The sequence below is a fragment of the Geosmithia morbida genome (assembly GCF_012550715.1).
Source record: "Geosmithia morbida isolate 1262 chromosome Unknown scaffold_2, whole genome shotgun sequence".
NCBI lineage: Eukaryota > Fungi > Ascomycota > Sordariomycetes > Hypocreales > Bionectriaceae > Geosmithia > Geosmithia morbida.
The window spans coordinates 581,063-603,337 of NW_023336189.1; the positions used below are offsets into that span (position 1 = coordinate 581,063).

The 22,275-nt window shown below is 54.1% G+C and overlaps 5 protein-coding genes across 5 annotated transcripts; 2 read left to right on the plus strand and 3 right to left on the minus strand.

Annotated features, from left to right (window-relative positions):
* Positions 1-497: 497 nt before the first annotated feature.
* On the plus strand, positions 498-2,195 carry GMORB2_3831 (XLF (XRCC4-like factor); the record flags this gene model as incomplete). Its single annotated transcript, XM_035465807.1, has 1 exon — positions 498-2,195. The coding sequence occupies one exon, from the start codon at positions 498-500 to the stop codon at positions 2,193-2,195; it is 1,698 nt and encodes a 565-aa protein (XP_035323644.1).
* A 4,992-nt stretch (positions 2,196-7,187) lies between these two features.
* Positions 7,188-10,425, minus strand: GMORB2_3832 (Forkhead domain protein; the record flags this gene model as incomplete). The annotated part of the gene is made up of 4 exons (XM_035465808.1): positions 7,188-7,634; positions 7,938-8,420; positions 8,530-9,409; positions 10,409-10,425. The coding sequence occupies 4 exons, from the start codon at positions 10,423-10,425 to the stop codon at positions 7,188-7,190; spliced, it is 1,827 nt and encodes a 608-aa protein (XP_035323645.1).
* Positions 10,426-12,796: 2,371 nt separating this feature from the next.
* GMORB2_3833 (Cactus-binding C-terminus of cactin protein) lies at positions 12,797-14,899 on the minus strand (the record flags this gene model as incomplete). The annotated part of the gene is made up of 3 exons (XM_035465809.1): positions 12,797-12,814; positions 13,277-14,672; positions 14,772-14,899. 3 exons carry the CDS (start codon positions 14,897-14,899, stop codon positions 12,797-12,799), a joined length of 1,542 nt encoding a protein of 513 aa, XP_035323646.1.
* A 479-nt stretch (positions 14,900-15,378) lies between these two features.
* Positions 15,379-17,545, minus strand: GMORB2_3834 (STYKc; the record flags this gene model as incomplete). The annotated part of the gene is made up of 2 exons (XM_035465810.1): positions 15,379-15,392; positions 15,757-17,545. The coding sequence occupies 2 exons, from the start codon at positions 17,543-17,545 to the stop codon at positions 15,379-15,381; spliced, it is 1,803 nt and encodes a 600-aa protein (XP_035323647.1).
* Positions 17,546-20,380: 2,835 nt separating this feature from the next.
* Positions 20,381-21,634, plus strand: GMORB2_3835 (uncharacterized protein; the record flags this gene model as incomplete). The annotated part of the gene is made up of 1 exon (XM_035465811.1): positions 20,381-21,634. One exon carries the CDS (start codon positions 20,381-20,383, stop codon positions 21,632-21,634), a length of 1,254 nt encoding a protein of 417 aa, XP_035323648.1.
* Positions 21,635-22,275: the final 641 nt, after the last annotated feature.

The window sequence follows — 22,275 nt, forward strand, 5'->3', positions numbered from 1 at the left end:
GTTTATAGATAACTCCAATACTCTTACTATGTGATCAATATTACCGCGTACATCGAGTATATCATATACCTTGAATTTTCCATGATTACCACCCCTCTCTATCTGGGATATTGAGCTGAGAAACAATGGTGATGGTAATGATACCTGTAGACCCGCAGCTCCTGAATAAACTGAATCTCCGCTGGATTTCCAATCTGACATCACTGTTGCCTCGGAGCGCTTGGCTGTGCCTGGCTGCTGCCTGCGAAGATCGAACTATCACCCAACGCCTCGCTCACGCCCATAGCTCAATGCCAAACATCAGCTCAGCCACCACTTTTCATCCATAGGACTCTTGCAGTCATTCAATATCGCTCTTCTCTCACCATAGTTTCATCCCCCCCCAAACCTGCTCGTGGTATCGACCTGGAATGTTCTGTTCCCGGCGGGCACTCTATGGAATGCGGCGATGATCTCTCAGGCCTCGGTGCACACGTCATCTCTCGCTCATCAAAGCCATGTCATCCCAACCGGCATGGCGGCCGCTGCCGCTGCCTCCCTCGACCGAGCTACCAGATCTCCTCATCTCCATCTCGACAGGAGCCTCCGACTACACCATACGCATCACGGACATGGCCAACACGTGGGTGGAGAGCCTCGAGCGCAAGGCCATCTGCATGAGAGCATGGGGAGAGAACACCACCATCGACCCGAGCGACACGCCGGAGAACATGACCATCTTCCTCTCTGCCGTACGCTCAGCTCTGGACCCGACCTACGACGGCCACGACAAGACGTCGCTGAGCCTGTCATCAGCCTCACCGACGGATGCGGGGGAGGGCGGACTCACACTTCGATGCACCTGCGACATCCCCGGGCTGAAGCCTCTTGAGTGGCCGATACATCTGAGGAAGGCCGCGTCCTCGGCCACCGCCACGTCTCTCGTCCTTCCCCTGGTTCACGCTCAGTACAGCCGAGCGAGGGAGGTGGAGTCTCTCGCCGAGATGCTGCGTGACAAGGATCGTGTCATCGGAAAACTCGTCGACAAGCTGGAGGCTAGCGGGATGGGAGTCGAACATGTCTTCAACCCACTTTCGGGGAACAGGAAAGTCAGCCGATCCGTCGCCGAGGCGAGAGTCAAGGGTCTCGCACCCTTTGATAGGAGTCAGTGGCAGGGAGCTATGGACCGAGAGACAGGCCCCGACAGCACGGGAGCCTTGCTAGGTGACGTTTTCGGTCCTTCCCGGAAAGTACCAGGGTGTGATTGTTCGGGAGGTGAGGGGTTACAGAGACTGGACAGATGGTGGCTTGACCTGCACCAGACCCTGAAGATTCCTCGCGGTACTGAGCCGTCTCAGCCTTCTCAAAAGTCAGCCAAGGCTAGAGATGAGACGTCCGACCCCCCTGTCGAGGAGGACGACGATGACTTTCAGATCCAGGAGACACCGCCGCATCTCAGAGCTTCAGAAAAACAACAGGACCACGCAGCCGATGACATGCCCACGGAGAGCGATGATGATGATGAGCCGTCTCCTGCGCCGCCACCCAAGCGGGAGTACGAAGTGCCTGAGCAGAGTGCCTCTCCCACCAGACGCATCGGCGGCGTCGGCGCCATGGGCAGCAGAAAAGAAACTCGCAGAGAGCGCTTGGAACCTCCCGCACAGAGGGATGAGCCAGATTCCCCTGCCATCACATACGCCGGCACTATAGGGACCAAGGAGGAGACTGTCGAGGAGGAAGAAGCCCCTGCGACGAAAGAGAGAGCCCAAGATCCGGATGGATCCGACACTGCCTCGGACGTGGGCGAGGAGCAAGGGGATGAGACAGCCTCGGAGGTATCGGAGTCTCCAGCACCAAATCCACCTCGTCCAGTGCCCGCAACGTCCCAGCATGGGAGGCTGGGTCGCATAGGTGGCGAGCGAGGCTCGTCCCCCCCGCCCAAGTCAAGAGATGGCTATCCTGCGCAGGGCCGCTCCCCAGAGAGCGTCGCTCATCGGCCACGCAAGCTGGGCATTATAGGTCAAGGAAAGACAAGAGAGAAGGAGGAGGAGGCAGAGGATGGAGAACAACGCGGAAGGTCCACCCGGAAGGGGGAGATCAGGTACGAACCGAGAGAAACGTCGACGGAACGTGCAGACAGGAGGCGGGAGGAGCTCAAGCGTGAACTTGAACGGAAGGCCGCAGCAGGCCCTTCCAAAAAGAAGAGGAAGTTCTGATTGGGAAGATGTTCTGACGATCAGCTGCGTTTGCGTCCGAACTCGTCGCTCCGCACAACCCCCCCTCCCCATCTTTCTTTAAATCTTTGTTCCCCCCCAATCATCTCCTGTATTCCGCATCTAAGAGCACGGTCCCCCGCATACACTAACGACGCCATCCCCGTCTGATATTGGTCGAGGTCCGACCTAGCCTGTTCTTGGAAACGAAAGATACAGGAGCGTACGGTGCTCACTCATAACGTCCTGCAACGAGGCAACTGCATGTACTGGCTCTGACTCGGCGTGGCGTGGTGGTCGTGTAAGATCTGGCCTTGGTATCTCGGGGGATGTCCGTGTCGCAGATGTGGAAAAAATAACGGGACAGACAGATGCTATGTAACGATACTACCTGTACATGATGACCAATTCCGTTTACTGTAGGAGAGAATCTCCCTGAAGATTATATGAAGTTTCCTGACTCTCTCTCTTCTGTCACTGCCATCGCGATTTGTCCTGTTTGTCCTTGTCGCGTCATGCCACGAACGAAAGCATCCTACCTAGATCGACGCGCCCCCCCCCCCCTTTCTCCTCCCCCTGGCTAATACTTTTCAGGGAATCGCCCCGTCCCCATTCGTTCCTGGGAGCAAGAGAAGCTTGGACGTAGAGCATGCACGCCTCCATGTGATGTGTAGAAAATAGGGGAGAGTAAGTGGCTTGGGAGAACAACGTTGAGAGGGTTACAGGAATGTGCTTGTGTGGACACGAAGTTCTCCATCCCCCTTCCTCTCGCACCGCGCAAATAAGGGGTCTATCAGAGAGAGAGAGAGGAAGGAGAAGAAGAAAGCGAGAGGTCTCGATCTACGCCACGGAGATTTCCTATTCCGAACGGGCGCATCAGCAATGCGACACGCCACCCCGGGCGTGGGAAGTGTGCTCCAACAGGCCGACAGAGTATAACGCATGTGCAGCTCAGATTTTTTTTTTTTCTTTTAACCTCCCACTGTTTTTTTTATTATCTTGATATTTAACGTTAATCTTCTTGATTTTTCATCTCTAGCTCTTCGAATGCAATGCACGCACCAGGCGTGCAAGAGTAGACCGCAATGCACACGGAAGCCTTTGCGGGGCGAGGGCTGGGGGGTTCAACATGATATCAAACATGGCTCCTCTCTTTCCACTCCCTTTCCTGAGCAGTGGGTGTATCATGTATCATATCGGGGGACCGACGAGTCGGAGCTGAAGCCGGACTCTTGAGCGCTAAATCATACACTTGCGTGTGCTTGATAGTAGGGCTGGAGCTGTCCCTTTGGTGTCCTGATCTCTACTTACTTACCTCTCTCGCAATACTCGGGGGATATGTGCGATATGCGCGAGGTAATGAAGCAAACGCCATGCAGCAAGTTCCTCCCGGCCCTTGTTCTCCTCTCCTCTCCCTATACATTGTCCACGGTATCCAAGGTAGTCACTACTCTTCTTCCCCGGCTTTTCAGCTGTTTCGTATCCTTCTTTAGACTGCAGCCACCAGACACACACACACACACACACACACACACACACACACACACATACATACATACACACACACATATATATACATACATATATATATATATATATATAATATACGACGATCGATAAAAAGATGGGTGTCCTCACGTAGCATTCGGTTCAACGTACGTACGCAGGTTCCGTGGAGGAACAGGGAGAAATAGCACGTAGGGCATATACACCACCCACGAGGAGAGGGAGAGGGGACTCCCGTACAGAGAGAACCGATATCCGAGCAGGTCACATTAGATGCTGCGGGTATGGTAGGATTTGCAATTTACAATTACGACGCACATCATCAAGCGTAATCAAAAGAACGTCACGGGGAGGGAAGTATAAGGGCAGAGTGATATATACAATACGGAGTACAAGGGGGTTAAGATTAAGATAATAATATATAATATATAGAAAAGGGGGGGGTTGGTGTGAGCGCCCAATGTAGGCGTGTCCGGTGATCTCCTCACCCCCTTCAACCCCCCTCTCAACTCGGCTCTCAACTCGAATGCTCAAATGCTCCCATCCTCCTGGCCAAAAGCAGTATCGGTATATGGGTATGTTATCAGATGTGCAAGGTAGCAGACTAGGCAGGATGGTTGATTGGGGGGTCGGTCGTACCAGCTACCGGCCACCTGGGTATTCCCAGTACGCACATCTTACATCTCAAACCCAGCCTTACCCAGACCTTTTCTTTCTTTTTTCCATTTCCCCCGGGGATGACCGTTGGTGCATGATCAACGTATCATATACGTGACAATCAACCACAACTGGATAGTGGAGTAATACTATTAGGTCTCCACCTCGCCATGAGCAAGTCAGGATAGAGGATCTTGTGAATCATGGACACGAGGATACTCTGGATATCATCCATCCACACAGCTCGTATCCTTAGCCATCAAGACGGGCAGGGGAGGGAGGGAGATACGTAGATGAGCGGTGTCACTCGGCTTCGGGAGGGGCCAAGTAGGAAGTCACCCGGGCGACATCGTATGCGCGGTAGCTTTTGTGCTGTCGTAGCATTGAAGCCCAAAGGGAGGGGAAGGGGAGGCGAGGGAAACGACGATGAGGCAAGCAGAGCCAATGGAGGGAGAGATGGAAAGATGGATATATATTAGGCAGAATGTTGGAGACATTAGACGACACTCTTACGGCTCTGAACATATTAACGTCAGTCTGATATAGGTCACCGACCTTCACCTCGTACTTCCTCGAATCCACCGTGGAAGGATGAATACATGTGCAAGCCTCTATGCGTCGACTCTTTCAGTCTCGATGCAGTAGCTATGGAGGATGAGAAAAAGGGGGGGGGGGGGGGGGGCTGGCCAAGAGACGATTTACGCAATGTAACACGACATTCGCAATACAAACGATAGCTTAACGGCTACTAATAAAAAAGGGAAAGGCCTTGTTTTCCCTCTCATCTCCTCGAAACCTCCTCTCGCTCTCGCTCTCTCGCCCTCTCGCCCTCTCGCTCTCTCTCTCTTTCACTCATAGGGCGTGTGTGGATGTCCCACGTGGACCCAGAAGGCCGGATATGAGGTTTCCATCACACACCCATACAGCCGCATCTGACCCAAAATGGAAGAGGGAAAGGGAAAAAAAAGAAAGGAAAGAGGGAGGGAATGTCTCATCCCTAGGACCCCGAGAATTGCCAGAGACAACGGCTTCCACAGGACTAGTAGCTAGTTCAACCACCTAGCTTCGGCTCTTGAAGACATGAGAATTGCCGGCCGATTTCTCTCTCTCTATCTCTCTCTTCTCTCTCTTTATCCTGCAATGTAGTCATTTCGAACAATGGAAAGAGAAGAGGAGAAGGAGAAGGGGAGAGAGAGAGAGAGAGAGAGAGAGAGACAAGATGGTCGGCATCGAGGAAATACGAGTACTACATTATCAGCCTTACTCTTTCATCCCTCACTCAGTAATGCTCATTATTATATTATAGACAACCTTCATATCTTCCTGGTTCATCCTGATGTCGGGAATAATACATGCACGCAGCAAGAGAGATCTACCCCCTAGATACGTTGACAAGGGTTCCTCCACCTGCCTGCCTACTCCTCCTCTCCCCTTCCTCGATGCAGTGATGATGATTGATACGAAGCTCGTGGTGGAAAATCCCGGTAATGATTCCTACGTAGTCGGCGACCTCGATGGACATGTACCTGTACCTCGGGTGTATGGATGATGGATGGGGCGTCACCGTCGATGAATGATGCGCGTCGCCTTACCATTCATAAAATTCATCACCTCTCCACTCACACACATACACATGATGATAACAATGTCCGGATGGAAATAAAAAGAAGAAAGAATAAATGGTCCCCGGCCCCGCACCCGCACCCGCACCCGCACCCGCCGCACATGCTGTCAACCCGACCTTTCTATGTTCCAACCGGGACAGGAGACACATGCATCCGGTAGGCTGGAAACCAATTGCGACCGCGACCTTGATTTCCTATTAGGTCAACTCGCTGGAAGGCTTGGGAAAGAAGAGGGAGGAGGGTTGGGGGTTGAGGGTTGGAGGGGAAGAGCTGCTGTGCATCCCATCATATGGTAATAATATCATAATAGCATGTCTGAAGATGGTAATACTTGCCGTCAGGCTATCCCATATTCGAATGCCAAGCTTCATCTGGTAGCTGAAAGGAAATGAAAGAAGGGATGAGTGAGCGACGCAGACCATGATACAGATTAGATGCTCCTGATCCGTACGACGTACATGTCCTGTGATCATTCCGGCACCTTTTCTTCTTTTTCTTTTTCTTCCATGTTTCCCACATGGACGTCAAGACCATGTCGAGAATTGAAGAGAGAGAGAGAGAGAGAGGGAGCTTGTTCATCATCGGGGTTTGAAGAAATAGCAAGAAACCTAGTATGAAAACAGAGTTGCAAAAGAGGATAGGATCGCCGCACATAGTCCGAGTCGTGGATATTAGAAACATGCTCGATTAGAACTGATTGAAGAAGGCGAAGAGCCCCATTCCTTCATTGTGAGTAAGAGAATACCCTCAGGATCCCGAATCAAGGCCACGTAAGATCAAACGCCAGAGAAGGGGAAAAGCACGACCGCAGTCCGAAGCCAATAGTGATACGCAGAGTCTCTTGTCTATCAAAACCAATCACCAGCCAACAACCAACGAGGAAAGAAGAAAAACATTACATCAATGGAAATCAGCAACCAGATATCAAGAGCAAACCATGTGCAATTCGATGACCAGTTTCCTCGGGGTGGGGGGGGGGGGGGGGGGGGGGGAGGGAGGGTTTTTTTTTGGTTTTTATGTCTTGTTCTTCTTTTTCTTTTCCCACAATTCCCTGCCCTCCTTCAGATGCGTATTATCCCCATCCTCATCAAGCATAGAGTGTGTGTTATTGCACTTTTAGTACTCTCAGATCCCAACCTTGCTCTTCTCCCTCTTTCTTCTGTCTCTTCCCTCTTTTTTTTTCTCGCACTCCTGCGCCGGCTTTCGTTTAGGTGACGGCATGGTCGACATGAATATCCGGGTAAGGTGGAACCTCCCAGGATGGGTAATAGTCATGTTGTTGGTGGCCGAGCTGGTAACCGTCATCTGTCAACTGCCAGTCGCGGTCGTTGTATAGGCTGCCTGGTTCCCCTGCAGTAATACCGGGTGCCCCGTACTGGTGGTCGAGGACTATTCCCGCAGGAGGGAGAGGTGGGCTCGCCGCCACCGTCGTCGTCTTCATGGCCATGGCGGTGTGCCAGGCAGCGGTTGCGCCCTCGCATAAGGGGGGATACTCCTTCTGAAAGGCTGAAGGCGACCCGGCGGCGGCGGCGGCGGCGGGCGCATCAGGATGCATGGATGGATGATATCCCTGACTGTCGTGACCACCACCATCATAGTAGACCTGGCCACAGTACTGTCCCTGCGTCGTCGGAATTCCTGCCACGGGGTGGTGCTGGTGTGGTACAGGTGGGTAGGCCGGCAAGGCCTCTGGAGGTCCTGGCGGTGAGGGGGGTGACATTGCGGCGGAGGAAGAGTAGGACGAGGACGAGAATGAGGGCATCATGGCCTCGCCCATGTGCGTCCACACCTGCATCTGGCTGCTTCGGCTGCTGCTGCTGCTGCTTCGGCTGCTGTCGCTTCTGCTGCTGCTGCTGCTGCCGCCGTCGCTATTCATGTACTCGTACGCCCCGTCTGCAGCCAATCTCGTCGTCGTCGCAGCCGCCGCCGCCGTGGGCGACAGTGCCCGGCGTGCGACCAAGTGGTGTCCGGGTATGGTGAGGGGGAGCGACAGGGGTGTCTGGACTGCTGCGGTATGACCGCGGCGGGTCGCCTTGCCGTCGGCTTTGGACACCCTTGTCGATCCGAACCTGCTGCACGTTCCATTTCCGTACATGCTCGTGGTGATGGCCGCCGTCGACGACGACGACGACGACAAGGACGATGACGAAGACGGCGACGCGTTATTGGCCGAAGCAAGCGGTCGGCTAATGCGCACGTCCTGCCTCCTCGTGCCGCTGCCGCTGCCGCTGCCATTTCTGCTGACGCTGAGGCTGACACCCACGCCGCCGACCCCACCTCCGCCGTTGCTCTTCTTGTTGCGGTAGCGAGTCGTGCTCTGGATCCCGTTGGCGATGGCCTCCTCTGTGAGCGCCCACGACGTGGTCCGCGTGGTCTCGGCGTTGGTGGGACCGTCCCCGGCCCCTTCCGCGGACTCGGGCGCTCCCTTCTTCTTGAAGCCCTGCAGAGGTCATCGTCCCACACATGTCAGCATCTCCATCTGCGCCGCCCTACATCGCCCCAGGTGGGACTTGGAAGCTGAGGGAGGGAGAGGGGAGAGAAGGGCTTACGGCGTTCATGCTCAGGTTGTGCCTGATGCTGTTCATCCACCCGCGCTCCCCGGGCTTGCACTTGCTGGTGTTCTTCTGGAACCAGCTGTAGAGCTCCTGGAGGGACATGCAGTGGTCCTCCTTCTCCATAAGAGCTCGGTGGATGTACTGGGCGTAGGGCGTGTGCTGCTCCGGCTGCTGCTGCCGCCGCTGACTGTGGCTCGTCTCGCCGGCTTCGTAATGCCTCTCTGACGAGGTCCCGTCGAGGCAGCTAAGCTCCCCGGTCCCTCGAGTCTCCGGGCTGTCCGTGACGGTCCCATCCAAGGATTCAGAGGCCTCGCCAGCCGCCGGAGGCGATATCGACCCGTAGGATCCTCCCTTGTTGCCAGCCGGGCCGTTGCAGCCAAAGGAAATTCCACCGTCGTCGTGGGAGACGAGGGAGGTAGAGTGTCCATCACCGGCCCCAGGGCTCTTCAGGTAAAACTCCTCCCATGCCTCAGCCTTGTTGCATCCTGCGGATTCTTGGCCCTGAGACGGGGTGGCCGGAGTAGCCCATGCCTCCCCCTGGGCATCGACATCGCTGCAGTCTTGATCATCGGAGTATAGGATACTGTCTCTGCTGTTGCTGCTCTCCACGTCTCCAACCACCGCAGGTCGTGCGTTCCATGCAGGATGGCTCCGGGGCGGGCAGCCGTACATGAAGGGAGCATGTTCCGGGCCCTGGAAGTGCTGTGGGTAGGAATCTCCGTGGGATATCTGGGGAGCGGAGTGGCCGAAGGGATGCGAGGTGGCTGCCTCCCATCCTCGGTGCACCTGGGGCATCGAGAAGAACGTATCTATCTCCTCCATGGGCATGGGTGCCGTGAGAGACAAGTCCGCGTAGGCCTCGGGCCGCTCGTCCCTGCAGGTTGGCGGATGATCCATCTCGCCCATACAGCAGACGTACCAGGTTATTCCCTCGACACAGGGAGTTGGAGAGGAGGAACAGGTCGAGATGTGATGACTTGTTTGGATCTTTTCCTTGTTTTTTTTTTCGTGTGTGTGTGTGTGTGTGTGTTTTTTCTGGGGAAAATAAAACCCCCCCCGGGAGGTAGTCGAAGCGAAAGGTGAGAAAGGTGAAAACAAGTTTGCTGCGGGAAGGTTTAAGGGATTGATAGAGGAGAAGGAGGAAACAGATGTGTCTGGTCTATGACAAAGGACGAGACTTGGCCTGTATAATATGCCTAGGAAAAGTGCAAGTGAATGGGAAGAAGAGGGAAGTAAAGGTAGCCGATGGGTGGACGGGGCACCTTGTGTGATGTGACTGATTAAACCCTGGGTGTAGAGAGACAGAGAGAGAGAGAGAGAGAGAGAGAGAGAGAGAGAGAGAGAGACTGATAATCGTCCCACAAAGTTGTCAAGCAAGGTAAAAGGTATGTATACATGTATTCACGGACGGTTCAGAGTGCAGTAACTCATCAGTAGTAGTGGCGGTTACGGTACGTAGTAGCAGCATGTAGTAGTATTTCGAAATAACATGGATGGCACGAAGACGCCCGTCAACGGTGTTTCCGTCGTTGTTCTTGTTGATGTTGTTGCAAAGCCCTCTCTTGGTCGTTGCGCAACGCAAGGTAGACTGGCAAGCAGCACATTGCCCATGTACATGAGCTCTCACATCGGATGAGAAACTCAGGCAGGGATGTAGGAGATCTAGCACTTAGCTGGGAATGGACATTGACTACAGCTCACTTTTTTCTTTCTCTCTCGCCCGGGAATAGAGCGAGGAGGGGTGTGTGTGTGTGTGTGTGTGTGTGTGTGTGTGGAAGACGTGGGGTGCCTACATACGAGTAGAGAAGAGAAGCGACCAGGGGGGGGGAATCGGGGTCAGGGTTGGGGATGGGGTTAGAAGGGGGCAACGGACATTAACTGCATGGCCATCTTGTCTAGCCTTACGCATGTAGGAGGCTCCCTTTCACCTTGAACTCACAATCCCTCTGCATTCCTTGACATGCGTTCCGTGATACGCATAGAAGCAAGAGAAGAATGGAAGGAAGGAATCGTGATGAGAGAAGCTTGCGATGCATGCGTACCAACTTGTTTCATGTAGATGCGTCTATTCAAGAGCATCACCATGAATGAATGCACCTCGCTCATCAATATGCACCTCTGTGTATACCTTCCACTTTCCTTCCTCCTCTCTCTCTCTCTCTCTCTCTCTCTCTCCCGAAACAGACGGCCTAGAACGCTGCTAGCAGTACGCCACAAGTCAATCCCCCATGCTACCGACTGGGCCTACTTCTGCTTCCTGCCGTTTACAAACCTCTAGGACGGAGCGAAGTAAGTGACGGGTGTCGTACAGGTGGTGTGTCTTGTAGCGATAGTGGCGTGCGCGTGTATGCAGTCACTCTCTCTGCCTGGCTGTCTGTGTCCATCGGTCTGATGGGGCTCAGACGAGATATGATATTCCTTCGTGCCAGGACAGGGGCATTTAGGGGGGGGGAGGGATATGACAGGTGGCAATACGCTCGATGGGCCCTTACTCTCACCCCTTTATATCCGCTTGCCTTGTGTGACGCTGCAGATCGCAAGAGTTTACATAACCGAAGAAGGGAAGGGGAAGGAGAATACTGAGCCAGCGACTGCCGAGTACACGTATGAAAAGATAACGAGAGCTGGTCAGGACGTATGCCGAGCTGAAGCATCCACTCGCTTCCTAGAGAAAGAGACGCGTATACACTACTCTTATGCAAGGTTACCAGATGTAGTTTCCCTTGCTCGCATACGACCGCTGGACTGCGGACGGATACCCAGGTTCGATGGGACGCAACCCCCTCCCCCTTTCTCTGGCACTTTTCCAGCTCCAGGTGTGCAGCTAAGCATAGCGTGGCAATACCAGTGGGAGTGTCTTTCTCGTCTGTGAGCAGATCGTCTGCAAAGATACTCCCAGAGACCGAGATTTACACGCCAGACCCCAGGTGTGTTGGAGCAATGATTGTGAGCTATGATAGGGGGCGGGCCGGGGAGGCCGGGCCGGGGGGAGTCTGGCCAGAGCCTAAGAGTCTGATCTATCATGTCCTTCTTCTATCCGCGGCGGACGACTCCGTCCACCGAGAATGTTTTCCTCTCCTTCTTTCGCCCCCCCCCTCTTCTTCCTACCAACAATATGCGAGCGATGCTAGATAGAGGCACATATCAGCAGAGCCGTCCGCATCAGTGCTATGCACGCCATGTATCTCTCTCTTCCAGAACATTCGTGACGTGAGGCAGGCATCAAACAGGTGTCACGGCCGTTCATACATGACTGTCCCTCTTATACGTGCCTTTCCATTGACTCCGGCTGCAGGCGAAGAGGCTGAAATCTAGATATCGGTACGTTGCTACTGCAGTCTTCCTTTTTGGTGGCTCGGACGTTACACGGGGGCGTCCGTGTGTATAATACATGGATCGTGGAGCGTTAGATACATTCGAGAGGAGTAGAAAGAGAGAGAGAGGGGGGGGGGGGGGGGGGGGGGGGCAGGGAAGAAATGATAGAAACAAGGTGTATGTATCCGAGATTAAACAGGGAGTGTGGATTTGCAAGGAGTCCGGTTCCAAGGAAAAGGGAAGGGGGCCGTCCGGGAAGGGGCGTGTACCATGATGCGAAGAGCAGAACAAAACAAAACAAAACAAAGGGTCAGGTCAGTAAGAGCGAGCTCTTGTGTAACACAAGCGATGGAAGGCCATCCAGTTTACCTGTAGGGGATGAGAGAGACGAGAGAGATGAGATAGAGAGAGAGAGAGGTCGTGGGAAAACAATAAGCGAGTCGCGCCCGGTCGAGGGGGACAAGACGAGACACTAGCAGTTGTTCGAAAAGACGATGGAAACGAACATGACGTTTCTCAATGTTCCTCTTGTTCACGTCTTTCTGTGTCGAGTTCTCAGACAACACGCACCATGAATCTGTATCCTACCTACTATGGGACTTTCCTGAGAGAATCGTTCGTCGCCGTCCACGCGTTGTCGTCCCTCAGCTTTTGTACACACAACCCACCACGGACCGTGCTCACAGACAGTGGGAGGAATGACGATCTCGAGATAGATTTACGTGTTTTATTATAATGTTTTCCTTGGGTATGCGTGGCGTACAAAATCTCCATGTTTGCCGCTGTAAACTAGCAGGAACAGGAGTGCCTTCGCCAAGGTAGGGGGAACCAGACGTCTCACGTACTGCTTCTACAAGGCCTCCTTTTCCGAGTAGTGTTATAAACCGTCCTATATAGTGGGTGATAGAGTCGAGGAGCATGCGGCTCCCACCGCCACTACCGCCGTTTACTTTCGGTAGAAGATCTGGAAGATGGTGAATCAGTCAGTCATCGATGATCTAGCAGTAAGGGGGCACAGTGTGCACGTGTGTGTGTATGTGTGTGTTGTGTGTTGTGTGTTGTGTGTTGTGTGTTGTGTGTTGTGTGTGTGTGTTGGGGGGAGGGGGGGAGGGGGGAGCTTACCTTTTTGAATTGGAAGTGTAGTTGCAGGATACCCTGTATGAGAGAACGGTCAGTGAGAAGCTTCTTTGTTGAGCAGGGTGTAGCCGAGATGTCAAGATCAACCATCCTCTGCTGGGCCGTCTGTGACACCCCGTTGGGGGGGGAGTGCAGCAGCAGCCATGTGCTACCATGTTGGGGGAGGAAGAGTCGAGAAGATATAAGAAAGAAACGCAAGAAAGGAATATGGATCATGGTCCGCGTGGGTAGAAGCATGGGAAAAGAAACGGTCCAGTGTGTGTGTGTATGGGTGTGTGTGTAAGCATACCTTGTCGAATGAGCTCTTAAACCCCCTCTCCCGCTTGGAACTGTAATCCCATTCACGGTCGACGATGCGAAAAGCAATATCCTCGTAGGGCGGACCGGCAATGAACCGGATGAGACAGGTATCCGTCTCACCGGCGGCAGCAAAGGACTCTCCCCTGCGTCGCCCGTGCTCGCGGATGATCTTAAAGGTAGGCGCCTTTGTCTTGTCGATGAGCTCCGGGTAGAAGATGTTGAAGCGGTAACCCTGAACCACCTTGGGTGGCGGGTTGCTGTAGTCGTAGTGCGTCTGGTTGTACTTGTTCCACTCGTAGCCCATCTGGACGCGGTTGAAGTACCTGGGCTTGCGGGGACGGTGCTGCTCGGCCCAGGCGGGGCGTCGGGCGCCGGGGACGGCCTCCTCAGCCGTGAAGACCTCCTCGTTCTCCGAAACACCACGCGCCGCCTCCCGGTGGTACAGGGCGTCTGTGGTCGCCAACTGCGACGAAGAGTCTCCTTGCCCGTCACCGCCCTCCTCCATCTGTGAGAAGCGAGCTGTCCCCGGGGGCGGGGGTTCATTGCGCGGACGGGCCGCTGCATCGCTGGGCTGTTTTGGCCCCTGCTCCTGCTTCTCCTGTTCCGGCTCCTGCTCCTGCTCCTGCTCCTGCTCCTTCTCCTTCTCCTGACCTTGGCTACCCGTCCGCGGAGCTGCAGCAGAGGCAGTGGGTGTCGCCGCAGCAGGTCTGGCGCCGCCGCCGGAACCAGAACCGCCTCTCTTCTCTAGCCGCTTCTGCCGCTCCTCGGCAATGGCGTCGTACACCTTTGCCAGCATGGCCTTGGCCTTCCAAACCGCCAGGCTCCTCAGCAGCTGCTCCCAGTAGTCGATGTCAATGTCCTCGTCGCTCCGCAGCTTGGCCTTGATCTGCCCCTCGAGCGCCTCGAGCTGGTCGTACGACTTGGGGGCCAGGATGCGGTCAATGTCGTCGGACACGCTGCTGACCACTCGCTCCTCGTTCTTGCTGCCCCTGCCCACGGGTTCCAGCTTGGCCCGCTGCGTCGCGCACAGCGCCTTCAGCGCCTTCCAGTAATCCCGGTTCCTGCCGTTGGTCTCGAGAACGTAGTACGACTCCATCTCGGCCTCCAGCTCCGCTAGCTCCGCCGCCGTCTGGACAAGGTCCTGCACCACCGATGAAGGAGCCGGGACGTCAATGTCCACGTCTGCCTCCTCGTCGTCCAGGACGTCACGCTCCTCGTCAATGTATCCCAGGTTGAAGGCTAGGTAGTCGATAGGCTTGGCACGCCCCTCCCGCACCCGTATTGCCGCCTTCTTCTTTGACTGTCGCAGCACAAACTTGTCCTCATCCGCGACGAATCGCCGCTCCTGCTCGTCTTGCGTCAAGTACCGTGGATCCTTGTTGTTTCTTCCGTTTCTTCTATTGTTGTTCCTGCTGCTCCCTCTGTCGTTTCTGCTATTCCCTCTGCTGCTGTGGTCGCTCAGCTGCCTCCCTCCTCCAGATGACCTGGTCGTGCCGTGATCTGGTCGCGCCGGCTTGGTCACGCGTCTGCTCGGGTCAAACTTGGCCGACGTCACGTCTCGCTTAGGTGGTGACTGCCACCCCTCAATCATCGCTCGCCGGGCCGGATCCATTATTTTCGTTATCGTGAGAAGAGGAGATGAAAGGAAAAAGAAGACCGCTGAGTTTTGATGTGTTTTGTATAGACAGCAAGCAACCTTTGTCTGCTGGTAGCTTCATGGGTGCGCCCAACTTTGGTACATTTACGTCACGTGCTATGGAGTCGTTGGTCTTACCCGGGACTGCGGAGCACCCATCTTCATTTTTGTGTCAATGGAACAATGCTCCAGCATTGTTCAAGTAAAACAATATTGAGATATCCAAGATGCAGAACATATAGTAGTATGTACATAAAAAGAATGACCCAGAAATTTGAAGAGGAAGGGTAAAAAAAAAAAAAACATGCGTGATAAGCAACTTAGACTCTATACTTGGCCTGATCGCGTCCAATCCAGCTGTTCCACGTGAAACCATGCCACTCACTCGTGTGTATATCCGTCAATGACTCCTTTATCATTCCATACCATCATAAAAATCATGCCCGCAGTATGTCTCACAGGGGATTTACTAATAGAAAAAAAAAGAGAAGAAGGGGAAGGAAGAGATGGAAAAGTGCTGTGGCCCGAAAGGAGAAAAAAAGTATCTGCAGACAATAGAGGTGAAATAAATGCATCTTCGAGAATAAGGAGAGAGAGAGAGGATAAGAGAAACGAAGCCCCTGTGTTGAACTGTCCTTAAACGGCTGCTGCTTCTGTCGGTGTCGACTGTTGTTGCTGCTGCTGACCCTGCTGATGATCTCGCTGCTGCTGCTGTTGGCGTCGGTGCTGAGCTTTGGCCAAGCCGCTGAGTTCCTGGACGGTTCTGGCCATGGTGATCCGGCTCTGGGGGTTTGGGGAGAGCATATCCTTGACGACTCGCTCGAGGGTGTCACGAGTATCCAGCGCCTCCTTGGCGTCGTGCACCTCGACGAGCCACGCGCGCATCTGGCTGGCGGCCGGTTGCCCGTTGCCATACTGCTTATGGGGCACATTGGCATTATGGATGGCGGCAATCTGCCAGTAGAGAGGCCGGGGATCATTCGGCCGGGCTCGGGTATCGGGCAGTCGAATCTTCCGCAGGACGTAGAGCATGGTGACGCCAAGTGCCCAGACGTCGGCCGGGGGGCCGCGCAGCTTCTGCCCGATGAACTCTGGTGGGAGATAGTAGGGAGTGCCACCGCCCAGTGGGGGCCTGGCGGTCTGTGTGGAGAGGCCAAAGTCGCAGAGGACGGCGCCGCGGGCGGGCGAGTAAAGGAGGTTGGCGGGCTTGATGTCGTTGTGCACCAGGTTGCGGCCGTGGAGGTAGCTCAGGGCATCCGATATGTCACACAGTATGCGCACGGCATCCTCGCGTCCTCCCTGGAACCAGCCACTCAACCTCCAGAGCGGAACGGCCGTCAGATCCCGCGCATCCACGTGTTCCATGTACAGCGAGAGATGGCGCGCGTCGCCACCGTAGTACTTGACAATAGACCCATGCTCCAGGCCATCCTGGGTCTGACTCTCACGCAGCCACATGTCGGCCTGTCGAATCACGCTGCGCTCATGCATGTATGGCTTGTCGCCGCCATTGGCCATCTGCGTCTTCAGGACTTTAACCGTGATGACGCTGTCAGGTACCTTGGAGTGTGATGCTGTGTACACAGCTGACTGTTGAGAAGCGGCGATGGGCTCGTGCTTGGTCAGCGTGTACTTGTCCAGCTCGCATACGCCAGTGACCGCCACAGTCTCATCCTTGTCCGCATCTAGAAGAGCGTGGCTGTTGGCCGGTACCAGCTCCCTAATGCGTCTTCCTCCTTCCCCTCCCTCCCCCCCCCCATCTCTTCCATTTGGCAGAGGGAAGACAAGCCGGTCGGGCAGGAACATGACGGCCCCATCGTCCAGCTTGGCATCATCATCCGGGCCCGATATACGGCGTTTGACTCTCTTATCGTCGTCAATATCGGCACTCCTGGCTCGTTTGACGCTGGCGTTTCCCGGACTCTGGTCCGCGCCCGTAATCCGCGGCGGGGAGGACCGGTGGTGGATGGCGATAGGTCGCTTTTCTAGGATCCGAAAGTCGTAGACAGGTGTATTGCGGACACGTATCCTCCAAGTTCCTGGCTTGAGGCTTCTTGCAAGGCCCGGGTTGACCTGTCTAGTCTCCTCTGGTGGAACGTCCAGGCAGGATAGATGGGGGGGTGCCCTCTCTAGCATGATGGGATCATGCGACTTGTTGACAAAGACAACCCTGTCGCTCTGAGGGTCATAGTAGAGCTCGCACCAGAGGAGAGGGCCCTGGGCACCCTTGATACTATCTCCAGGGATCCTGACGGAGAACTTGATGTCCTTGGATGTCTGCGTCACGGCCAAAACCTTGTGCTCGGGCTCTTTCGAGGACGCGACCTCTGCGCGGAGGACGAGCCACTGGCAGTTTCCATCTCCGTCAGTACTCACTGTCTGGGCGTTGTGGAGTTTGGTGAGTGGGCGGAGGAGGAGGCGGATGTTCTGGCTGTGGTGGTGTTCCTCCAGCTGGAGGTAGTCTAGGGGCACGACAAGCTCATCGTCTATGAGATGGCCGTGCTCGTGCTCACTATCGTGAGTGCGAGCACTCCCGCTGAGCCTCATGTCTATTTCGGATGGCGGGATGGGCTCCGTCTTCTCCTCCGTGGGCACCGAGGTCTCAGCTGCGAGCTCAGCCATGAGGGGCAAGGCCGCAGCGGCAACGGTACCCCGACTCCCCGTCTATGTGCGCAGGAATATGGACTGAGGCGCGAGGGCACACGAGAGGCTGGAGACTGCTGCTAGCGACCCACGATGACGAGTAACGGAGTGCGGCGTTGATGTGCGGTGTGAAGGGGCCGTGAATTGTCGTCAAGACGGTGGTAAGCCGGTATCACAGAGTGGCACGAGAGGTCAGCCCGATTAGCAGGGCAGGGTGTTTGATGAGAGGAACGGCGGAGCTCGTGACAGGTCACCAACTATTCACGAATAGCCGGGTTACGATGGTATGCTTATTGTATGACGTGCAAAGAAGAAAGGAGACTGACTGAAGAGAGAGAAAGGTGCCGTAAGATGCGTCAGCGTCGAGGACGGGGGAAGGAGCAAGTTGGGTTGGATGTATTGGTAGTTGGACAGTTGACAATGCAGGAACAGAAACAGCAACAAGAGGAGAAAAAAAAAAGGAAATAGGGCTATACAAATGATTGCGAACGTCAGATGTGTAGTGATCTGGGCGAGGTCTTGTCGCCGACAGGATATGACGAAACGAATGTTAAGACTTTCTGCTGGTTCGAGTCATCATCCGCCTCATCATGAGGAGAAGGAACGACGACGGACTAGGTAGCATGCACCACCAAGTACGAAACGTGTACTCTGGTTCTAGTGAGTCGGGTGTGCTGATACTCGAGCACGTACTATTGCGGACTAAGACGGGCAAGTATCGTACAGGGCAGAGTTGTTGGACAAATCCGAAGGCGCAGCAGGGCGACATATGCCAGCGTGGTACTTGGGCGCGTGCGGACTTGAATGCCGTCAGCAGAGGTACCTCTGTATCAGGTGCTGGAAGGCAGGTGAGCTGGACCAGACAGACAGAAGGAGGGTGTTGGGTGTACAGAATAATCTGTACCATAATAATATTGTCCCCGCACACAGAATATCGGACATAAGCACCGGGGCGGAGGGGCTTACGTGATGTAATATTGTCTGTTGATGTGATTGATAAAGGGGGTCGAGAGACAAGAATAGTCAAAGTTTTTTGGAGGACGAACACTCGGAGTGTACGAGTACAAAGACTCTTTTCGTAAGACTACACAGGATCCACGGAACGAACGATGTACGTCGTATGAGGAAATGAAAAGAAACCAGGACCCAGGGCTAGTACTTGTAGCTAGTATTACGAGAACTAGCAGAGTTGCGGAGAAGAAGGAGCGGGCCGTTGCTCCTGCCCCCGTTGGCTCCTAGTCGGCGGTTAATGAAGAGACTCGTCTGGCCTGTTTCTCGGTGAGATTGACTGCCACGGCGCCACAGCGCTACCAAGTGACAACGGCCACACTCCTCAACTTCTCAGCCACGTTGAGGCTGTGACGAGACAGCCGCCAAAGTAAAAGAGAGATGCTCTTACGCCCGACGCCGCATTATGCCGTAATACTAATATACCATAAGCCACCAACACGAGTGCAAATTGGAACAACAAGGATGTCCATGTCAAGAGGGGCAGTGAAAAAAAAAAGTAGAGTCGGTGATGCCGACTACGGATAATGTTATCACTATAGGTATTGCAAGGCATACACGCAACCTCCATCGTGCGTCTCATTCAAAACCGACCATTGTGGTTATGCCCCCTCATCAGTCTGATGAGCAGTCTGCCAAGAATCGTAGAGGCACGGAGTAGTGATGGAGCAGAAGGAGGGGGCTTGTGATGCAGAAGACGTGCTTTTTCTTGTTCCTTTACATACATGTACAGATTACATACAGATATGTTACGAGACGTGTACTCCGTATGGATGTGTGGTGGTGTGCAAAGTGTTGGAACAAACAGCTGAGTCATCGGCCGGAATAAGTTGTTCCGGCCCGATGGGCAGTAATCCCAACAATAATAAGGCCACTTCTACAGTCACAATTACCCTCATATATAGATATCATTATCATTATTAGAGAACAAGAGAATAACCCCGACTTCTACATCGATATGAGTGATATGTTTACTATTATTATCTAATCAATTCCACTAGATTATTCCTCTCCCGATCCGGTGGATTTGATTGGGTAAGGATATCAAACAGATCACATTTATATGTGAGGAATTCTGTGTGGCCTTCTCATGCGGCCTTCCCATTTCAGACTGAACCGAATCAGGAGAAAAAAGCCTTTCCACCGCCGATGCAATGCACAGTGATGCCTAGTGGGGACGATAAAAATGGACCTGGAAGGATTTTATTGGTATGTAAAAGTGGAACGTGACTCGAAATGCTGTCACAGCGCTGGAAGTGATTGGATTAGCAACACAAATCCTGTTGCAGGGTGCTGATGCTGACCCACCCACACAGAGAGGAAGTTACCAATCACCTCCTCTATAGGGCCGAGACCCACCGCCCGACGCACCTGCTGCATTCAGTCCTCCCCTCGTCTCCCACCCCTGCTACCTTGATCCCCCCCGACCATCTTTCCATGGCTTTGTCCTCACTCCCTTTTGTTATCCACGGTCCCAATCCCCTTTTCTGAGTCCCCATTCCTGACTCCATCACGACCAGTTTCTCACCTACACTTCAGTATATGCGAAAGTACTTTCCCCGTGCAGTCTAGCAAACTGCCCAACTCGTCCATCTCACCGAGCATAATCAACATCAACATGCCATCGAGTTTCGCCCTCACATAAATCCGGCCGTTCGTTGACAGACGTCTGCACTGCTGCTGCTTGGCGGACAGGCCGGATGCCCAACGGCCCTGCTTCTTCTCTCGGTTCTCACGACTCTCTCACCTGTTGCTTAATACGCAGACCATACGCTACACTCCCCTCCCCTTTCCACCTAGCACACCATGGAAGACGACCCGTGCTGGAGTTGGCCAGCCTGGAAATTTGGCTTAAAGAGGGGCGACCTTTTCACCTCTCTTCACGACCGCTACAACACCTTCACCTTTTCCCTCCAAGACCCCGAAGCCTTCCACGCCGACGTGTGCGAGGTTTCCCACGATGCCGAAACTATAGAAGAGTTCCATGGCCTGATGGCTGAACGTCGGCAGCAGCGTCTCCGGGAGCTTCACGAGTCTCTGGAATCGCTCGCCGTCGAGATCATCGCCAACCCCAAGCTTATGGATTCTGAACACTGGGACTACGCCGTTCAGCTCTTCCGCACCAAGTCGTTCGACTCCATCGTACGATACTTCGCCAGCTACCTTCCCCAACCAGATGGCCCGCCATCATGCGATGAGAACATGCATACCCGCACCCTATCAACCGACTCGACCGTCACAGATGCATCAAACGTTTCTGCCGCTAGCACTGCCGTCAGCAGCACCGCCCCACTCGATACACTCTTTCTCTCTGCTGCGAAATACACGTCGTTTTTAGATGAAGGCTTCGTGACGGAGGAGCCGGATACTCTCGACGACGACGTTGAGCCCACAGCCGGCGAGCCCCTATTCCCTCCTGAATCCAAGACGGCCAGCTCACCTCCGCGAACGGACGACGGTCAAGAATCGCGACTTCACTCGCACCCTCTCTCTCGTTCCATGTCCTTCTCAGGGTCCGAAACGGGTGGCTTCGGCCGCACCTTCGACCGCGCCGGTCTAGACGACGATGATACCTCATCTCAATCGGACAGTGTCGGCGCGACCGACTCGTCGGCGTCGGATTGCGGCGAGAGCCACTCCTCTCTTGACTCTCTGGATGATAAGAGGCAAGACACATTTGTCACTGCTGATGATGAAGATGATCTTGTCACTGCACAGTTCCCCGAAGATGCGTTTGACGCCTTCGATAACATGAACCACGTCGGCTCAGTCTACGAGACGACGGAAGAATCCCGTACGCCGACACCTCGACAGGAAGGCCTGTCGGAAGAAACGACGACGGCGGTATCGCCGTCTTCGTATATTGACTACAAGTCGATGTTCTACCGTAGACTCGTTTCACCACATCGATATACGTCGTATGTCAAATCACAGCGATCTGCCACCGGTGGCATGTCGCCGCCTCGCGAGGTGCGCAGGAGCCCTGACGAGGCAAACAGCAAAATCCAAAAAACGAGTCCAGATATCTTGCGGAAGAGATCAAGGGGAAAGATGAATTAGAGTGGACGAAAAAGAAACAAAGCAACTGGGAGAGACAAGCAAGAACAAAGCAGAAAATGGGCTTACCCGTGTATATATGCCAACACCACTTGTATCATCTACCAAGCCCCATGACAGCAATGACACTCACAAGAACAAAACCGCCCTAGCTACGCCTCATCTGCTCACCTCTTGTGCATATGACGTTCCCTTTTTTTTCCCCCCGAGAGGGGGGTTCTAGGGGGTTTACGGGGTCTCGATGACTACCATGACGATTATTTCGGTGCTAACAAAGTGATGGCTGCTACGAGCAAGGTTGATATCTATACATTTCATGTCACGTTTACCCGTCATCGACATGACGATCTCGTAGCCATGGTACTTGGTCGGCGTTGGCCGCGACTTGGGGACTGGTCAGGTGAGTTTGATGATGAGAAACGCGTTCACTTCCCAAGGGAATGATAGCCCACGTCCTTTCGTTTGTAATGTCATGATATGGATGCTTCCCAAAAAAAAAATACTAACCTCTGCCACCAATCTCATAAATGATTTTTTCTCTCGCTGCGGCACCCAAGCTTGTATTACTAAGCCGTCAGAGGCTGCTGCCACACTCACATCTGTAGATAACCTCATAGATTTCCTTTCCTTTCAATCAATCAAGC